At 44.8% G+C, this 20,220-nt stretch overlaps 1 protein-coding gene across 1 annotated transcript in view; it reads left to right on the forward strand.

Annotated features, from left to right (window-relative positions):
• Positions 1–11,807, forward strand: part of mlf1 (myeloid leukemia factor 1) — a 97,428-nt gene extending 85,621 nt beyond the window's left edge. Inside the window, exons 6-7 of the mRNA XM_038816554.1 lie at positions 5,205–5,316; positions 11,474–11,807. Of these exons, the coding sequence (XP_038672482.1) occupies positions 5,205–5,316; positions 11,474–11,612 (251 nt within the window). The 3' untranslated portion in view covers positions 11,613–11,807. The remainder of the gene's footprint in view (positions 1–5,204; positions 5,317–11,473) is intronic.
• Positions 11,808–20,220: the final 8,413 nt, after the last annotated feature.

Below are 20,220 nucleotides of genomic sequence, written 5' to 3' on the forward strand. Positions count from 1 at the left end.
GCGGAGTCTGCAAGTTCTTCCCATGTCTGCGTGGGTTTCCTCCGGGTGCTCCGGTTTCCTCCCACAAGCCCGAAAGATGTGCTGTTGGGTGAATTGGACATTCTGAATTCTCCCTGTGTACCATAACAGATGCCGGAGTGTGGCGACTAGGTGATTATCACAGTAACTTTAGTGCAGTGTTAATGTAAGCCTACTTGCGACAATAATAAATATTATTATTATTACATTCAATGGCATTACATTGCTGAATCCCGCACAATCAACATCCTGGGGGTTACCGTTATTATTAGTAAGATGAAGTGGCGGTAGCACATGAAGTACTAGGGAGATCAGAAGAATATTAACCTTCAAGAATAAATAGGTTGGGGTCTGCGAGAAAGTAAAAATTATAAACAAAAAATTAAACGAGATGGCAACCCAGTGCCAATGTGCCCACTTCTAGGTTTAGCAGAGGAATGTTTAGCTGTCAACAAGTAACCTGCCCAATGGAATCAGGTCAGAGGTGGGTTAGCAAGTTGTCATTAATATTTTTAACATGGGTTTCCCAGGGTTAAAGAAACTGCCAGAGCCAACGCTGCCCTCAAATTATTTTGCTCTGGCCCCTTCAGTATAACTCCAGATTGGCTGGCTAACCATGAATTTATTCAACAGGTCACATACCTTGTTTTGTCAGGCCATAAGCTTTTCCTGTGATGACCGTAGCTAGATTGATTGGGCATTATTATATTTTTCACTGCCTGTCTTCTCATGGCTACAGCATGCCATTGATTGCCTAAATGTGGCAACCAAGGACCACAAAATCAACCTGATTTTTATAGCCGCAAGGGATTTTATTGCATCACCATACTGCTGGTATGCTACCACGGGAAGTTCATTCACGCATGCACCAGATTCTGAGAGCTGTCATTGTTCTTTTATACTTCTGCACTCCAACATTCCAGACCTTTTTCATTCCATGAAACAAACTTAAAGGCTGTTTTTTCAGAGATGAGGGCGGCCCCCTTCGAACTTAGCTCATTGCACCTATGAGGAACGTTGCAGTGAAGTGTAGGAGTGCTACTACGAGAGCCACATGACCACCGGGTACATCCTAGAACAAGTGATCAGAAGTAGCACTCCTAGTTCCAAGGTAGGTATGCAGGGCCCCTTTCAGAGCTCGCCATTGAGAGTGCCCAGAATCAAGGTGTACTGCTTCCTGCACAACATTGTTTCAGGAGGATTACCAATCAAGAGTAACCAAAGTATTATGATTGGGAGAACATTCAAGAAGAGGAGGTATATGAAGATGAGGCATCCATCGCCAGACAAGCCATTTACTTTTTTAAAAAATAATTGTTATTGAGATTTTCCAAAACATTTCAAAAACAGAAAATAATAACAAGAAACCAGTATTAACAACAACCAAAAGAAAAACACATTGACCCCCACTTCCCTCGAAACAACCCCCCCCCCCCCCCCCCCCCCCCCCCCCGGGTTGCTGCTGCTGCCGGCCTATTTTCCTACCGTTCTGCCAGGAAGTCCAGGAAAGGCTTCCACCGCCAAAAGAACCCCTGTACTGATCCCCTCAGGGCAAATTTCACCTTCTCCAATTTAATGAACCCCGCCATGTCATTGATCCAGGCCTTCATGCTTGGGGGCCTCGCATCCTTCCATTGAAGCAAGATCCTCCGCCGGGCTACTAGGGGCGCAAAGGCCAGAACACCGGCCCCTTTCGCCTCCTGCACTCCCGGCTCCACTGAAACCCAATAATTGCAAGTCGCCAGCCTGGCTTGACCCTGGATCCTACCACCCTCGACACCGTCCTTGCTACCCCCTTCCAAAACTCCCCCAGCGCAGGGCATGCCCATAACATGTGGGCGTGATTCGCTGGGCTCCCCGAGCACCTAGCACACCTGTCTTCACCCCCGAAAAACCTACTCATCCTCGTCCCGGCCATGTGGGCCTGATGCAGCACCTTGAACTGCATGAGGCTAAGCCTCGCACAGGAAGAGGAGGAATTCACTCTTTCCAGGGCATCCGCCCACGTCCCCTCCTCAATCTCCTCACCCAGCTCCTCTTCCCATTTACCCTTCAGCTCCTCCACCGAGGCCTCATCCACCTCCTGCATGACGTGGTACACGTCCGAAATCCTCCCCCTCCAATCCACACCCCCGAGAGCACCCTGCCCGTACCCCACGTGGGGGCAGCAGAGGGAACCCCTCCACCTGCCGCCTGGCAAACGCCCTAACCTGCATGTACCTAAACATGTTCCCCGGGGGGAGCCCAAACTTCCCCTCTAACTCACCCAGGCTCGCAAACCTCCCATCCACAAACAGGTCCCTCAACCTCCTAATACCTACCCTGTGCCAGCCAAGAAACCCGCCATCGATGCTCCCTGGTACAAACCGGTGGTTCCCCCGTATCGGGGACTCCATCGAGCCCTCCCCCCTATGCCGTCTCCATTGGCCCCAAATTTTGAGGGTAGCCGCCACCACCGGGCGCGTGGTATACCTCGTTGGAGGGAGCAGCAACGGCGCCGTTACCAGCGACTCCAGGCTCGTGTCCACGCAGGACACCATCTTCATCCTCTTCCATGCTGCCCCTTCCCAGCCCCCCCCCCCCCCCCATGCCTGCCCCGCTCCAAAAACACCCTTCACACCCTCGGAGTCCCATGCGCCCATTCAAATCCCCTAATACTCCTGTTGACCCTACTAAATAAGGCCTTCGGGATAAGGATGGGGAGACACTGGAACAGAAACAAAAACCTTGGGAGCACCGTCATCTTGACGGACTGCACCCTACCCGCCAGCGACAGCGGCAACATGTCCCATCTTTTAAGCTCCTCCTCCATTTGCACCACCAGCCTAGTGAGGTTAAGCTTGTGAAGCCCCCCCCCCCCCCCCCCCCAGCTCCTAGCCCCCTGGACTCCCAGGTACCGAAAGCTCCTACCTTCCCTTTTCCGTGGGAGCCTATCAATCCCCGACTCTTGATCCTCCGGGTGCACGACGAACAGCTTACTCTTACCCAGGTTGAGCTTGTACCCAGAAAAGCCCCCAAATTCCCGAAGGATCTGCATCACCTCCGGCATTCCCCCCACTGGGTCCGCCACATAAAGCAACAAGTCATCTGCATATAATGACGCTTGGTGCTCCTCCCCACCCCGCACCAGACCCCTCCAATTCCTTGACTCCCTCAACGCCATGGCCAGGGGTTCAATTGCCAACGCAAAGAGCAAGGGGGACAGGGGACACCCCTGCCTCCTCCTATTCGTGGCTACGCTCGCCATCGGGGCCTGATATAACAGCCTCACCCACCTGACAAACCCCTCCCCAAACCCAAACCTTTCCAGTACCTCCCACAGGTACCCCTACTCAACCCTATCAAAGGCCTTCTCCGCGTCTAATGCTACCACTATCTCCGCCCCCCCTTCTACCGCCGGCATCATTATAACATTCAAAAGCCTACGTATATTGGTGTTCAGCGGCCTTCCCTTCACAAACCCCGTCTGGTCCTCATGAATGACCCCCGGCACACAGTCCTCTATCCTTGTGGCCAAGAACTTCGCCAACAGCTTGGCATCCATATTTAATAACGAGATTGGCCTATATGATCCACACTGCAGGGGGTCCTTGTCCCGTTTAAGGATCAAGGAAATCAGCGCCCATGACATAGTCGGGGGCAAAGCCCCCCCCCTCCCGTGCCTCGTTAAAGGTCCTAACCAATAGGGGGCCCAACAGGTCCGCATACATTTTGTAAAATTCGACCGGAAACCCATCCGGCCCCGGCGCCTTCCCCGACTGCATGCTGCCTATCCCTTTGACAGCTCCTCCAGCTCAATCGGTGCCCCCAGCCCCTCCACCTGTCCCTCCTCCACCTTCGGAAATCTCAGCCTATCCAAAAAGCGCCCCATCCCCCCCCCCCCCCCCCCCCCCCCCTCCCCCACCACCGTGGGCTCGGACCGATACAATTCCCCTAGACCAGCCATTTACATCGAGAGATGTTGGCATAGCTTAAAGTTTCAATTAATTATTTTGATAAGCTTGAATGGACTCAAGAACAAGTAAAGGCTGCCAGTGACTGGCCAAAAGTCAACCAGACATGCACTCAATGTATAGTGGGCTCTGCCATGTCTTTGCATTCAGCATGAAGTAAAAGGACAAGTTTGCACTCATGACTCAATAATAAGCAGACTTGCAAGTGATGCTCTTTGGTCTTCTTTAAACAGAAACAACAATGAAACATTGGTCAGAATTCTTGGGTCATCAGGATTCACTTTTCCCGCTGGCAGCTCAGCCCTACCAGCAGATTTTGGAATTGTAGAGAGTGTGTGCGGTACTACTGTCAGTACCTCACAGAGTTATTGCTGGTATCTCTATCATACTCCTTCTCATCAATGGTCCCCCAGGATTCTGCATCTACCTCCAACTGGGTAGAGTTTGTAGAGGATTGAATCTAATGACGCTGATTCTTCACAGCTGGTCCTGCCACACCACATGGAAATTGAAATAACACGTTAAACGGGCTCACTGAAGTGATTGTATTTAGCCCATGAATTGCTTTACATTCTGTGACAGTACACCCTCAAGGAATGATAACCTCTGAGGATAGGTGCTAGTACCAGGGGTTGACAGTGGGTAGTTCCAAGGGAAGTGGTTGCTCAGCAGATATAGCTCTGTGAACTAGTGAAGTTTAATGAACACCATGGGAAGAGGGAGCTTTCAGTGAAGAGAAATATGGTTGGGAAGGGACAGTTCATTAGAACAATCATTAATGTATTGTGTAAACATGATTTACCGTTGCAGTCCATCCCACTTGGCAAGGTTAGTAAATTTTGTGCAACTTTAGATGCTAATCCTTTGTCCAGAGCTGCTGCATTTATGGAGCCCACCATTTGTTTCCAAGCTCTGCATCTCATTCATTTTTCTTGAACTGCGTTTCTATTGTGCTATCTTTCTCTGGACAAGTGTTAGGTAACTTTTCAGGCCATGCCCAAATCAGCAATTTTAATTTACTTCTCTTGCCCATCATGCATCCATAACATGCAAGTTATGAACCCAAACCAGAAAATGTAAAAGGCTTCAGATGCATTTCTGCAATATTGCCAGCTGGAACTCATCGTTTGCCTGGAGCTTGAGTGTGTGTACCATGGAGGGAAGTGGGTGGAGGGAGCGGAGCGGCATATTCTCTGTGTATTTTGTAACCAATGTTTTCTTTTCCTGTAACAGCTGAAGCAGTGAATTTTGATGAAGAATGGAAAAATAAGTTGTCAAAGTTTATGCCTCCTGGAAAACATCCATACGGTATTCAGGATGTAAAAAACATCTTTGCCGGACAAAGGTACATCACAGTCTTTCATTTTTTAACAGGATTAGTTTTTTTTAAATAGCAAAGTTTAATACTGAGGTGAACTTTAACTTGGGGTCAAGAAAAATTGCCGTCCTCTTCCAAGAGAGCTTTAACCATATTTTATTTCCCCTCTTGATAAAAGAGTTCACACAGATGTTCCCACTCATTTACTTTGCTTGCCAAATGTATGCTTGTTTTGCATACTTAAAATTGATGCTGCCACAAAAAAAATTAAGGACCAGAAGATAAAGGGGGTTGATCCAGAGTTAATTATCTCCATGAACACGAAAAAAGCATTCGACCGGATGTAGTCCATGTACCTGTATTGAGATATTGGGGCAATTTGCCTCGAGACCTAATTTAATTTTGTGGATTAGGCTTTTGTATAGGACACCCACTTCGAGCGTACATATCAATGGACTGAGTTTGGGGTCGTTTTGGATATATAGGGGTACAAGGCAGGGGTATCAACTTTCCCCGTGCCGGTTTGCTTGCTTTGGCGATTGAGCCGTTGGCCATTGCACTTAGGTCATCAGCCGGGTGGAAGAGTATAGAGAAGGGATGTCGGGAGCATGGGATGTCAGTGTATACGGACAATTTGTTGTCATATGTTACGGATCCTCTCTCTAATGTGGGGAGAGTAATGTAGACGATTAAGAAGTTTTGTTCCTTCTCAGGATATAGATTGAACGTGGGAAAGAGTGGGGTTTTTCTATTGAACCCTCTGGGGATGGGAGCGGATCTGCAGAGACTGCTGGCCAGGATTAGCATTACCTGATTTTATGTACTATTACTGGACAGCAAGCGTTGAGAAAGTGCGGGTGTGGTTTAGGGAGTTGGAGTCGATATGGGGGCGGATAGATGAGGCGTCTTGTATAGGTTTGAGCTTGAAGGCACTCATTACTCCTCCTGTTCTATTTGGCAAGGTTCTCTTCAAGCCCAGTGGTAATAGCCTTTCTCAGAATCAATTCGTTTAAATTAGGGTCTATGTCGCGACATTGAAGACCATAAGCTTGTGTTGGCTGATGTGGTGAATGTGATTCACACTATATATAGTTGCCAATATCACTCCATGTATATATGTTATCTACCCATTGTAAGTGCAGTTGCACTATCCGACCACCGGGGGGGGGTCGCTCTGGGAGTACGCGAGAGTTTGTACTGGGCTCCTCCCTTGGCTCCGCCCAGGACTCCTCCCCCTGGGACCGATGTATAAAGATCAGTGCCTTAGAGCCAGCCTGCCAGTTCACCTGAAGTTCAACGACGAATAGGCTGGCTCTATTGCAAGTGTATTAAAGCCACTGTTCAGATCCAACTACATGTGTTCGCTGAATTGATGGTTCCATCAGCTGGGATGGAATAAGATCTGGATGAGGGCGGAGATTGAGAGATTTAGGGATTTGTTCCTGGAGGGAAGATTTGCTGAGCTGGAGGAATTAGTAGAGAATTTCAACTTCCGAGAGGAAATGATTTTTGGCACTTGCAGATGCAAAACGTTGTCAGAAACTCTCTTAATTTCCTGGATTGCAGGCGACTTCGCTTATGGACAAGGTGTTGTGCCTCTCGACGAGATAGGCGAAGGGAAGATATCAGACATATATGGGCAGCTGGTGGTGACCGAGAAGTCTTCCCTGGAAGAAATAAAGGGGAGTAAGAGTTAGGCTTAGTTTTGGGATGGGGGGGTGTGGAGTGAAGCTCTGCATAGGGTTAACTACACCTCCTCGTGTGCGAGGTTAAGTTTAATATAGTTTAAAGTGATGCATAGGGTGCACTTGACCAGGGCATGTACAAGTGGCTTCTTCCTGTGTGTAGAGGATAGATGTGAGCATTGTTCAAGAGGATCGGCAACCCACTCGCGCATGTTTTGGTTCTGTCCTAAACTGGTTAAGTTCTGGGTTTCCTTCTTCAAATAAATGTCAGAGATTTTAGGAGTTAGAGCAGAGCTGTGCCCATAGGTGGTGATCTATGGAGTGTCAGACTTGCCGGGGCTGCAGAAGAGGAGGAAAGTTGATGTCTTGGCCTTTGCCTCTTTAATAGCCCAAAGGTGAATCTTGCTCAGATGGAGGGAGGGCCAAGGCGTTGACATGGCTGGGGGATTTGTCAGAATTCCTGCATTTGAAAAAAATTAAGTACGCCATTATGGGAGGAGGAGAGGTTTAACTCTAGGTGGATGCAGTTCATTACTTTCTTTAAGAAGTTGGTTGTCGTCAGCAATTAGTGTGGGGTGGGGGAGGATGTTGGGGAGTTGGGACTGGCCTGGCGAGGTTTCTGGATTATTCCAGATTAGATGGGGTTGTGTTGGAGGGATATTTTTATAGAAGTAGTATAAATCTGCTGGACTATTCTGTATGCTATACAAGGTAATTGAAATTTTTTCTGAATAAAAGTGAAGGCAAGATCTAGATCGCAACGTCGCGTGAGATTTCCCAAGGCAGTCTGAGCATTGCAAATCTCATGAGAGGCCTCTCGTGACATGTAACAGCCAAGTCGGGCAGAATGAGGCCATTAGATTGCGCCCGCTATGTTAGACCTGGAAAAAATACAGGCACAGATGAAGCAGGATGTTAGCAGACAAATTTGATTATGAGTAGAGATTACATAAATGAAGCTTGAACTATCTGGAATATGGAAGGTTAGGGAATGATTGGATTGAGATTATTAGGATTTTGAAATGTCATGGTTGTTGTTGGTGCCCTTGCTTTACAAATAATCATTCTCACTGAGAGGAATCCTATTGTGCCGAGCTTCATGATTTACCTTTTATTGCTTCAGATAAATCTTCTGCAGGTGCCCTTAGGAAAAGCAGGACGAGCAAGTGCGGGCAATCTTCAAGCATTGTCATTTCAACCTTGGGCCTGTTATGGGATAGTGCCAGCCAATTATTGGTGAGCTTTAGCACTGAATTTTATGCAGAGGTTGGTGCACCCCCCACCCGCACATAAACGTCAGGAGGAGAGGGGGGAAATCAAAACTCAAAGCCCACGTATAACAGGAGGTCTTGATTAGTAAGTTCGCAGATAACACCAAGGTTGGAGGAGTGACAGATAGCGTTGAAGATTGTCAGAGGATACAGTAGGACATAGATAGGTTGGAGACTTGGGCAGAGAAATGGCAAATGGGAATTTAATCCAGACAAATGTGAGGTAATGCATTTTTGTAGGTCTAACGTTGAGGTATATTGTAAATGGCAAAACTCTTAGGAATATAGAAAGAGAGATCTGGGCATGCAGGTCCAGAGATTTTTGAAAGTGGCAACACAAGTGGACAAGGTAGTCAAGAAAGCATATGGAATGCTTGCCTTCATTGGACGGGACATCGGGTATACAAACTGGCAAGTCATGTTGCAGATGTTCAGAACCTTGGTAAGGCCGCACTTGGAATATTGCTCACAGTATTGCTCACAATTCTGGTCGCCACACTGCCAGAAGGATGTGGATTCTTTGGAGAGGGTGCAGAGGAGGTTTACCAGGATGTTGCCTGGTCTGGAGGGTGTTAGCTATGTGGTGAGGCTGAATAAACTTGGACTGTTTTCATTAGAACAACGGAGGATGAGGGGTGACCTGATAGAGGTCTACAAGATTATGAGGGGCATGGACAGAGTGGATGGGCAGGCAATCTTTCCCAGGGTGGAGGGGTCAGTCACCAGGGGGCATAGGTTTAAGGTCCATGGTGCAAAGCTTAGAGGAGGTGTGCGAGGTAATTTTTTATTTTTTTTTACACAGAGGGTGATGAGTGCATTCAAAAGGCATCTTGATAAATAAATGGATAAGATGGGGCAAGAGCAATACGACACAAGGATGTGCTGAGGGTGTTGGCCAACGTTGGTATCATGACTGGTACAGGCGTCGAGGGCCGAAGGGTCTGTTTCTGTGCTGTATTGTTTTTGTTCTTTGTACATTGACTTGACTGCTGATACAACAAATACAGAATGGTAACATACAGATGCAGCAAACACTTAAGAAGATAAATGGCTTGTTTGTCTTTATTGTAAGTGGATTGGAGTACAAGAATAAATAAATCTTGCTCCATTTTAAGGATTTTGGTGAAACTGTATGTGGACTACAGTGTGCTGTATTGGATTTCAAATTTGAGAAATTATATACTAGCATTGGAGGCGATTCAATGAAGGTTCACTAAATTGGTCCAGAGGATGAGGGGTGTGTCCTGTGATAAGAGGCTGAGTAAATTGGGCTTGTAGTCTCTGGAGTTTAGAAGAACGAGAGGCAATCTCATTGAAACCTACTAACATTTGAAGGGGTTGGATAGTATCTCTCTGGGACGCTCAGATTATTTCTGCTAGTCAGAGAATCTAAAACACGAAAATGTATTATCTGCCATTTTCAGGTAGCCATTGCTAATTCTATTATGTTTAATAGTGAAAGTTTCATTTGGTGTCTATCATGTGCAAAGAAATATTGAATTACTCAGCCATTTAAAAATCTTAACTGCTGAAAAAAAATAAAGAAGCAATAGCAGTTTTTATGTTATAAATGGAATAGGTTTATTGTAAATGTTGCCTTCAATCGAACAAAACTATTGAGTCTATGCCATTGTAACACTTGAAATCTAAAGCAAGGTGTATTGTTTTGTGTCACAAGCTGTAATAATCCTTTAATGTGAGAGCATTCATCTGAAGGACAATAATAGTCTGAAAGTTGCTGTTGTGTAAAACTTCCAGTAACCTCTATGCATTTAAACACAGAAATCCTAAAGTTTATCAGTGATATTCTACTCTTCCATAGGATGTGCTATGCCTATCTTGATAAAATCAATTAGAATTCAGTGATTTGGGATGATAAAGTTAAACTTTGTTCAGTCTGAGTTTTCAATGGCATCCTAATTCATAGTTCCTGTTCTCATGTGAGTGTGCCTTTAAGAAATGGGTGTTTAAGAAATGTACCTTTAAGAAATGGGTGTTTAAGAAATGTACCTTTAAGAAATGGATGTTTATCAGTGATGTCAGAGAGTGGGTGGAGCTGGGCTGTCTGTCAGCTTTTTACTTTCATTTTAGGTTGTTTGCTGCAGGTTGTGTTTTAGCTTTGTTTTCAGCATTGGAGCTGAATCCAGACCAAGCAGATGTACTGCTGTTCTCTCTGCCATCAAAAGACTGTCTCTTGATCATTTGGTGAATTCAGAATTATAAATGTTCTCAATAGTGAATGTAAACCTAATGTGCTTCTGTTAAAAGATGTTTCTTTTGTCTTCTGGATGTTGTTTGGTAAGTTATTAAGCATTACTTAGTGTTGTAGTCTTTGGGGGTTGTATTTGAATTAATGGTTGCTAAGATGTTCACTGTATGTTTTAAGAAGGTTAACTTGAGTTCATAGAATAAACATTGTTTTGCTTTAAAAAATACTTTTCCATTTCTTCTGTACCACACCTGTAGAGTGGGCCATGTGCTCCCCATACCACAATCTATTAAAAGTTGTGGATCAGGTGAACTCTATGATACACTTTGGGGTTCTCTAAACCCTGGACCATAACACTGTGAGTAAGCTCCTTGAATCTGAAAATAGTTTTACAAGTGTGAAGTTTCATTCCCTGAGAAAAACATTTTAAAATTACTGATTTTAAACATTAAAAAAAAATTGTATTGCGATATTTCCAGTTCTCCCTTGACCCCCATGTTTATGTCCCAACCTTTATTTTGCTTTTCTGTATTTCATTGCATTTCATATTCCTTGCTTTTTTTGTTCCTTTTTTGCTATCTGTGAAAATGCTCGAGTCTGATTGGCAGTTCACCCTGCTTCACTCAAGCTAAAAGTCAGAAATTCCCCATGGAGGGTGGCAAATTCACAGTGGCATCCAAATAGAGGAAGTCTGTGCACTAGTTAGAGATTATAAATAATTTATACCCAACGTTTCTGAGATCACCAGTGAGTACCTTTCCTTCACAGCTGTCTGCCAATTCTATGCTAATATTGCATAGAGTCCTAAAGAACAATTGCCTACTCTGAAAATATACAATCTAAGTTTCAAACTTCTGGATTGTAACTTAATAAACTCTTACTATTAGTTTCTAGAAACTGAAGAATATTAGTTATCCTTTGTTGTCAATACGATTCAAAAACTGGATATCAATGAAAATTGTTTCTACACCATTAATGTAAGAATATGAATAACACTGTGATGGATTTTTGTATTTTAGCAATACGTGCAAAAGATCGACTGCTCCGCCCTCACTTCCACAGCCTACTTCAAAGCCTGGTGGTTGTGGCTGTCCTGCTGTGAGGTCTCCTCACAGAAGCTCTCACGGAAATCATGTGATGAAACCTGGAATGAGATGAATATTTTGCTGAAACTACCTGGCTCTTCATAATGTGATTCAGGGCATCTTTGTTGAAGACCAAGACTGTGCTTTTTGAGTTTTAGTGCAGTTGATACTTCAGTTCATTTTTAGCTTCTGACTAAAGCTTCATAACCAGCATTTCATTTTTGTCATCAGCAATAAGCAATAAATAAAGGGAATGCATTTTGTAGAAGTTTTGTAAATATCTGCTTAGTCACGATAGACATCAGTACAGTTGAGTTTGGAAATACAGGAACTATTGCAAATGTGATTTCATCCAGTGACATTGATGATGGTGCTGGGAGACGGAATTTTCTGGGGAGTGGCAGGGACTTGATTTAAGTATGTGTTGCCAGCATTAAACGCTATTTGTAGCATTTGGGATTTGAGAAGGTGGAAAATCCAGCAGGCTTGCTCCTTTTTGAAGTCAGAATGGACCTGGATCAGTAGTGAGCTGGAGATATCTTTATGAAGCAGCAGGCACCAAAGCATCCTAATAAAATATTGCAGATGCTGTGTTGGAACCAACAATTCTACGGACACGTGCTTGTAGGATTAGAATAGCGGTTTTAATATACTTACAACAGAGCCAGCCTGTTAGCTGTTGAACTTTCGGTGAACTGGCCAGCTGATCCTGTGGCACTGATCTTTATACAGCAGCTCCTGGGGGAGGAGTCCTGGGCGGAGCCAAGGGAGGAGCCCAGTACAACTCTCGAGCATTCCCAGAGCTACTCCCCCTGGAGGTCAGGTAATGCAACTGCACTTACAATATAGACACATGTATATACAGATTATAAACCGGTGTGAATCACATTCACCACATGCTGGAAAACTGAAATAAAAGCAAATGCTTCGCAGCTCTGTAAAGAGAGAAACCATTAACTTTCCAAGTCCATATGACTTTAGAATTCTAGGAGTAAAATTCCCCTCCATGTTTCACAGACTGATTACTGTAACATGGGCTAGAGTGTGGATAACAGTGACTCTTTACACCTTTTATATGCTTTAGTTCACTCTTTTTACTTTTCTCCTAATTTTTTTATTCATTCCTTAATAAGTCAATAAACTGGACAATAATAGTATTTTCAGAAATGTTTATGTGCACATTGTTAGGAGACCATTGTAGGACCACTTGTACAACTGGATAATACAATACTTCATTATAGCATAATAAAGATACCAGTAAGCTCACTAAAGCATTCATTTCAGACTTGTGCCTAGCTATGATCACAATCATAGAGTGATAAATTGTCATTTTACCTTGTTTCAAGAAAAGTAAAATGATCTAATTTCGCCAAGTGATAATGCATAGTCAGCCTGGCACTCAATTGTACTGTACTAAAATGATTAGCAATGTGGCATTTTTTTAAAAAAGCATCCTCTTCACTGATGTTGCAGTTTTACTACGATTTTTCTAAAAATGTCTACATAAAATGCAATGTATGAATTGTGTCAATTGTGTAATTTTTCTCCAATAGATTTTTTTAAAATAAATTTTAGATTACCCAATTATTTTTTCCAATTAAGGGGCAATTTAGCGTGGCCAATCCACCTACTCTGCACATTTTTGGGTTGTGGGGGCGAAACCCACACAGACACGGGGAGAATGTGCAAACTCCACACGGACAGGGACCCAGAGCCGGGATTGAACCTGGGACCTCAGCGCCGTGAGGCGGTTGTGCTAACCACTAGGCCACCGTGCTGCCCTTCCAATAGATTTTAATAACTAATTTTGCTTTCTCCACTCTTTCTCTCTCCCCCCCAAACAAATTATTTTTCTCCACATGGATCACATCACATTCGTGACGGCTTGCCTCTGATATCCTCGCCTCGGGAAAATGCAATCTCTAATCAGTGTGGCACTCCTTTTAAACACCCACACAGCATGTGTTCCAAGTCCAATCTGGGGAATTGCTGCCAGAAAGACTGCACCCACATTTTACAGAGGGACCCCTCATCAAGCCTCTCGATGGGGGTCAAGTAGAGGCAGGAAACCTTCTACCCACAATCGGGGCGGATGACCATCCAGCAAAGTGACCAACCCCATCTGGAGGCATTGGCCGCGATTGTCAGTGCCAGCTCATTCCAAAAGAGGATAGGGCGGCAGTGTCGTAAGAGATTAAATGACCTTCTTCATGCAGGAGGACTTTTGCCTCCTTATGTCTCCCTCAGCACCCCTTAACATAGCTCTCCTACCTGCACAGTGATGTCACTCCCATCCACCTCAAGGAATCAGAGCACTGTGTCATGGGCTGCCCCCTCCCCCCACCCTATATTCCCCCACTAACTCCAGTGCTCCTGATATGCCCACACACCACCCATGCATCATCCCCATGTGACATGACACCACTCCTACCAACACACATCCCATCTGTCTCATTGTAGGATAAACACAAGACAACCGGTGTGAGCGGGCATAACCAACTGGACTCGAGACCCAAACCCCATTGAGTAATACGCTCTTGAGCTTGCCAGTGAGGAGAAGAAATACTTTTGTGCAGAGGGTGAGGTCACGGCCAAAGACACAAGTGTGAACGCCCAATAAATCCAGCCTTGGTGCAAGCCTCACATGAGTGACCTATCTCCATTCAGTGTTCCCCTGACCCTTCCATTGCAGGTCAATCAGACCAGCCCGGACCAACCTCGCAAACCCCTGGATACCACAGACCCAAGTAGCTGCGAGACAGACATCTCTAGGCGTCACACCTGTCACCTGCACTCCCCACCAGCACAGATATTCACACCTTGATGCGATTAAGTAGTAGACAGGGTTCTGGGTCACTCACTGGTGAGTACCTCACCCCTCACACCTGATGAGCCACAAACGCAAAAGCAGGAATGTCCAAGGGATCGAGCGCTTGGAGGGATTTCAGAGCCCACGACTCTGCTGAGCCTCAGGCCGATGACATGTCCCTGGGTACTGTCATCCCAGAGCGGCTGGAGCTGCAGAGACAAAGTTGCAAACATCAGAAAGGGATGACAGCATCCCTCCTCGAACTGCAAGGTCAACTAGAGGAGTCCCATTGCCTTTATCCGAGGAGATAGTGCTGTCAGCCTGACTCGACGAGGGAGGGTGGCGACCCCATTGGAGACCCTGGGGCAGGGCATGCACTCCATGGCGGGATGTCCATACCACTCCTGACCATTGTTCAGCTCATGACCGACATGGCTGAGGACATGAGCTCCATGGTGCAGGGCTTCAATTGCATGGTGCACTTGTGGAAATCCATGAGTGTCAGTGTCAGAAGACGGCAGGACTTTTGGATCTTATTACAGGTGCCCCTCTATGGAGGAGCCCGGGGCACCCGAAGGGAAGAGGATCGGCAGGAGCACTGGGGTGTTAAACCCATTTGACACGCCACCCCCCCCCCCCCCCACTTCCTGGTGAGTGAAACACCCAGCCCCACACACCGAGAAGGGCAGCACTGTAGCATTGTGTTGCCCAAAAGCAAGTTGGGACCCTCAAGGTCCCCACGCAACCCCCCCCCCCCCAACCCAGGCAATAGGGTGTGGAAGGCAGCAGGCCACCTCAACCTCAGCTGTGGATCCTGGAGATGCACCGAGACACAGTGGGAGGGTGAAGAAGAATAAGAAACCATAGGTACCTAGTGGGCGTGAGAATCTCGGCACTATTAGGGAAGGACACCCCCCCCCCCCTTGTCACAACTAGTTACAAAAATCACTTTGATCACCCATAAAGAGCCCCCAAACTTGTCATGTCATGGCTCCATGCTCCACAAAACAAGCCCCCCCCCCCCCCCCCCCCCCCCCCCGCCCATGCATCTCAACGCTTTCCTCCTGTGCACTGTGAGAAAGGCAGTGCAATATCTCACCCTCCTCCTGCACGGGTGATGTAGTCATGCCACTCGCTTCTGGCACAGGTCCCCCAACCATGGAAAATTCCCCCCACCTCACACCAACGCTTAGGCCTCCCATGAGTTTGGTACTTTCTAATTAGGAGGATGCTATCGGCTGAGAATTTATTTGAGAGAGTCTGTCCACCTCATGGCAAAACACACCAGGATACCTGACCTTGGAGAAGGCAGCTGCAATGTGGCTGGTGAAAGACGGGAGACCCCGTTCCCGGGATCCACCCGGCTCGCAAATCCTCGCGATATTCAATGCAATCTCACGAGACGTTGCAAGGGGAATTCCAGCCACAATTTTGCAAATCTGCATATTAGAGCGAGGTAGCTAGCCTTGCTCTAATGTGCAGATTTGCAAGGTACCTGAGGCTTTGGGATTCAATCCCTTTGGCTCCGGGACCTTGGGCGAGCGCTGTTTGGTGTTGGTTTCCACAAACTGGGACCAGACAGAATGGCACTCGTGGGGTTCCCCAAGGAGAGCGGAGGCCCCCTGCTGCATTCCTTTGGGCACTGTGGTATCTGCCAACTGGCACTGTCAAACTGGCATTTTTACGTGTGCATGATTGGGCTGGGGTTGCCCTCTATGGGTGTTGGGGTGTCCTGGGGACCCTTCCATGTTGTGTTCAGACCTGGTGGGCCTCGAGAACGGGATGCCATTGAAAAATGGTGTCCCAATCTAATAATAATAATAATCGCTTATTGTCACAAGTAGGCTTTAATGAAGTTACTGTGAAAAGCCCCTAGTTGCCCCATTCCGGTGCCTGTTCGACGAGGCTGGTATGGGAATCTCTAGCTATGACGGAGTTACGGCGAGAGGAACACCCCATTGTAAGCAACGGGGCTGTGTGCAGCCTCGGCTGCGCATTTATGTTTATGTTATGGGCCAGGGTTCAGAGAACCCCAAAGTGTATCATAGAGTTCACCTGACCCACAACTTTTAATAGATTGTGGTATGGGGAGCACACGGCCCACTCTACAGGTGTGGCACAGCAGAAATGGAAAAGTATTTTTTAAAGCAAAACAATGTTTATTCAATGAACTCAAGGTAACCTTTTTCAAGCTTACAGTGAATACCTTAGCAACCATTAATTCAAATACAACCCCCAAAGACTACAACACTAAGTAATGCTTAATAACTTCCCAAACTGAAATGTTTGACATTTCTTCAGCAACTCCATCAGTGGAGCAATCATGCTCCAAAACATTTGCACAAATGATCGATCAAATCCACTCATGCCAAGAAATCGCATAATTTCCCTTTGTACTCTCATCTCGAGGGTATTGAAAACTCCTCAAGGAAAGTGATTTGGGCATTTCCAAATTCACATTTAGCTAGGTTTATCACCAAACCCGCCTCCTGAAGTCGATCAAATAATTCCATCAGATGTTTCAAATGTTCTGTCCATGTCTGGCTGAAAATTACCAGATCGTCGACGTATACCGCACAATTAGGTAATCCTGAAATGACTTTGTTGGTTAACCGTTGAAATGTGGCTGGAGCATTTTTCATGCCAGATGGCATATCTTTGAATTGTTATATACCATCTGGAGTCACAAAAGCTGAAATTTCCTTTGCCTTTTCGGATAAAGGTACCTGCCAGAAACCTTTAAGTAAATCCAATTTGGAAATAAAAGCTGATTGTCCCACTTTCGCAATGAAATCCTCCAAATGTGGGATAGGATAAGAGTCCGTTCTTGTAACTGCATTAACCTTTCTATAGTCCACACACAACCGTTGGGTACCCTCTGGTTTAGGTACCATCATTATGGGTGAGCTCCATTGGCTGCAACCCACTTCAATTATGCCATTTTTAAACATACTCTTAATCTCTTTGTTAACCTGTGCCAATTTTAAAGGGTTCAGTCTATATGGATGTTGTTTGATTGGAACAGTATTTCCCACATCTGCATCATGTATAGCCATTTTAGTACTTCCCAATTTATCTCTACAAACTTGCCCATGTGATATCAATAACTCGCTCAGGTCAGTCCGTTTTTCCTCAGGACGGTAACTCAACAATTTATCCCAATTTTTTAGACCATCCCCGTTTTCCAATTTAATTTGAGTTATGTCAAATTCACAGTCATCTGGATTTGGTTTGTCACTTTGAGTTATAATCATTAAAACCTCCTTTTTCTCTCCTTACCTTTTGAAGTACTTTTTAAGCATATTCACATGACACACTCAGTGAGTCTTCCTTCTATCGGGTGTTTTTACCACATAATTCACCTTACTTAATTTCCTTTCAATACAAGATCCACAAAACCTAGCTTTTAAAGGCTTACCTACCACTGGTAACAACACTAAAATTTTGTCTCCACTGGCAAAACTACGAATTTTGGATTTCTTGTCCGTGAACCATTTCATCACATTTTGTGCAACGTTTGAATGTTGTCTTGCTAATTCACCTGCTCTATTTAATTGTTCCCTAAAATTTGACATGTAATCCAATAATGTAAGTTCTGATTCTCACTCACTAATTTTTCAATAAGCAATTTAAGTGGTCCTCTTACCTCATGACCAAAAATTAGTTCAAAAGGACTAAATTTGGTTGATTTATTAGGTGCATCTCTAATTACAAACAGTACAAATGGAATTCCTTTATCCCAATCCTCTGGATAATCTTGACAATAAGCCCTCAACATTGTCTTTAATGTCTGATGCCACCTTTCTAACGGTTCCTGTGATGCTGGATGCTATGCAGTTGATTTAAATTGTTTTATTCCGAAGCTATCCATAACTTCTTTGAATAACCTTGAGGTAAAATTTGATCCTTGATCCGATTGTTTTTCTGTGGGTAACCCATACCTAGTAAAGAATTTAAGTAACTCCTCCACAATCTTTTTAGCTGTACTGGAATGGCCTGTGGAAACTTAGTAGACATATCCATTATAGTCAAAAGATATTGATTCCCACTTTCTGTTTTAGGAAACGGTCCTATGTAATCAATTAGGACCCGTGTAAAAGGTTCCTCAAATGCTGGAATGGGTATTAAGGGCCTGGTTTTATCATTGCTTGAGGTTTCCCTATCACTTGACATGTGACATGATTAACAAAATTTAACTACACCTTTCTGTAGTCCAGGCCAATAAAAATGGTTTTGGATTTTAGCTTGAGTTTTCCTTATTCCCAAATGACCTCCCACTGGTAGCTCATGTGCAACTCGCAACGCCTCCTTTCTATACCCTACCAGCAATACTACTTGATGAACGTCTGCCCACTTCTCATCTGCCTGCATATGTAAAGGTCTCCATTTCCTCATCAACATATTACTTTTACGGTAATAATACTCTGGTATACACTCAGATTCCTCTTCTGTATATGCTTTCTGATACATCCGTTTTATTTCTATATCTTTTTGTTGTAACTCCGCCAATTTTCCTGAACTAAAAATATCCGCCTCATCCTCCACCTGTTGTTCTTTTTCAACCATTTGATCAAAAAGCGTTTCTGATAATTGCACTTCAACGTCATCTTCACTCTTTGATTTCTCTTGTCTTAACCTGTGACTTTGCGACCTTGTTACTACACAATCCGGAAAAATCCCAGGATATTCAACCTTCAATACTTCAGTTGTCTGATTTTCTACTGGCTTATCAACCACAGTAGGCATCACTCCCACCTGCAATCCAGCTATATCATTACCCAAGATAAACTGTATTCCTGGGCAAGATAGTTTCTCTATTATTCCTACTACCACTTCACCACTCTTCACTGGACTTTCCAATCTTACCTTGTATAATGGAACACTACTCCTCTCACTCTGAATTCCACTTATTACCACCTTTTCTGGCAACGTTCTTCCCAAATTACATAACTCCTCATCTCTTACCATTAAAGATTGACTAGCTCCCATATCTCTTAAAATTGTGACTTCTTTACCTACTCCTGATACACATGAGTAAACTTTACCCACACAAGTAAATTCTTTAAGGAGATCTGGCACCTTCTCATCAATCACCTCTTGATCAGGCTGTACAATATTTTGCACCTCCTTCGCTTCACTTGGGCTTTACCACTTTAACAAACCCCACTGTCTTATCCTGTTTTACCACACCAGCCTTCCCAGTGCTTTTCTTCAACCACCTACAGTGACTTTACGTGGCCTAGTTATTACAGTGAAAACATTTGAAACTTTTCATGTCTCTTCCACCCTCCTGGATTCATTTTTTAATCTGAGGTACACTCTCATTATCTCCCGTCAGATCACCTTTGCCTCTACTACTTGAGTATTTGTCATATCCCCAGTTTCTATCCTTCACAGGCAGAAACTGATGTCAGAAACCAAGCTTTGATTTATGAACTAATTCATAATCATCTGCCATTTCTGCTGCAAACCTCGCAGTTTTAACCCTCTGCTCTTCCACGTGAGTTCTCACTACATCAGGAATTGAATTTTTAAACTCCGCCAAAAGTATAATTTCTCTGAGAGCTTCATACATTTGTTCTATTTTCAAAGCCCTTAACCACCTATTAAAATTACTCTGTTTGAGTCTTTCAAACTCCATGTCTGTTTGACCAAATTCTTTCCTTAAATTTCTAAACCTTTGTCAGCTTCAGGCACTCATTCATGTGCACCTAAGATGGATTTTTTTCACCTCCTCGTACGTCCCAGATACCTCCTCCGGTAGTGATGCAAACACTTCACTAGCCCTACCTACCAGCTTTGTTCGAATCAGTAATACCCACATGTCCTGTGGCCATTTCATTTGTTTAGCCACCTTCTCAAATGAAATGAA

The sequence above is a fragment of the Scyliorhinus canicula genome, chromosome 13, assembly GCF_902713615.1.
Source record: "Scyliorhinus canicula chromosome 13, sScyCan1.1, whole genome shotgun sequence".
NCBI lineage: Eukaryota > Metazoa > Chordata > Chondrichthyes > Carcharhiniformes > Scyliorhinidae > Scyliorhinus > Scyliorhinus canicula.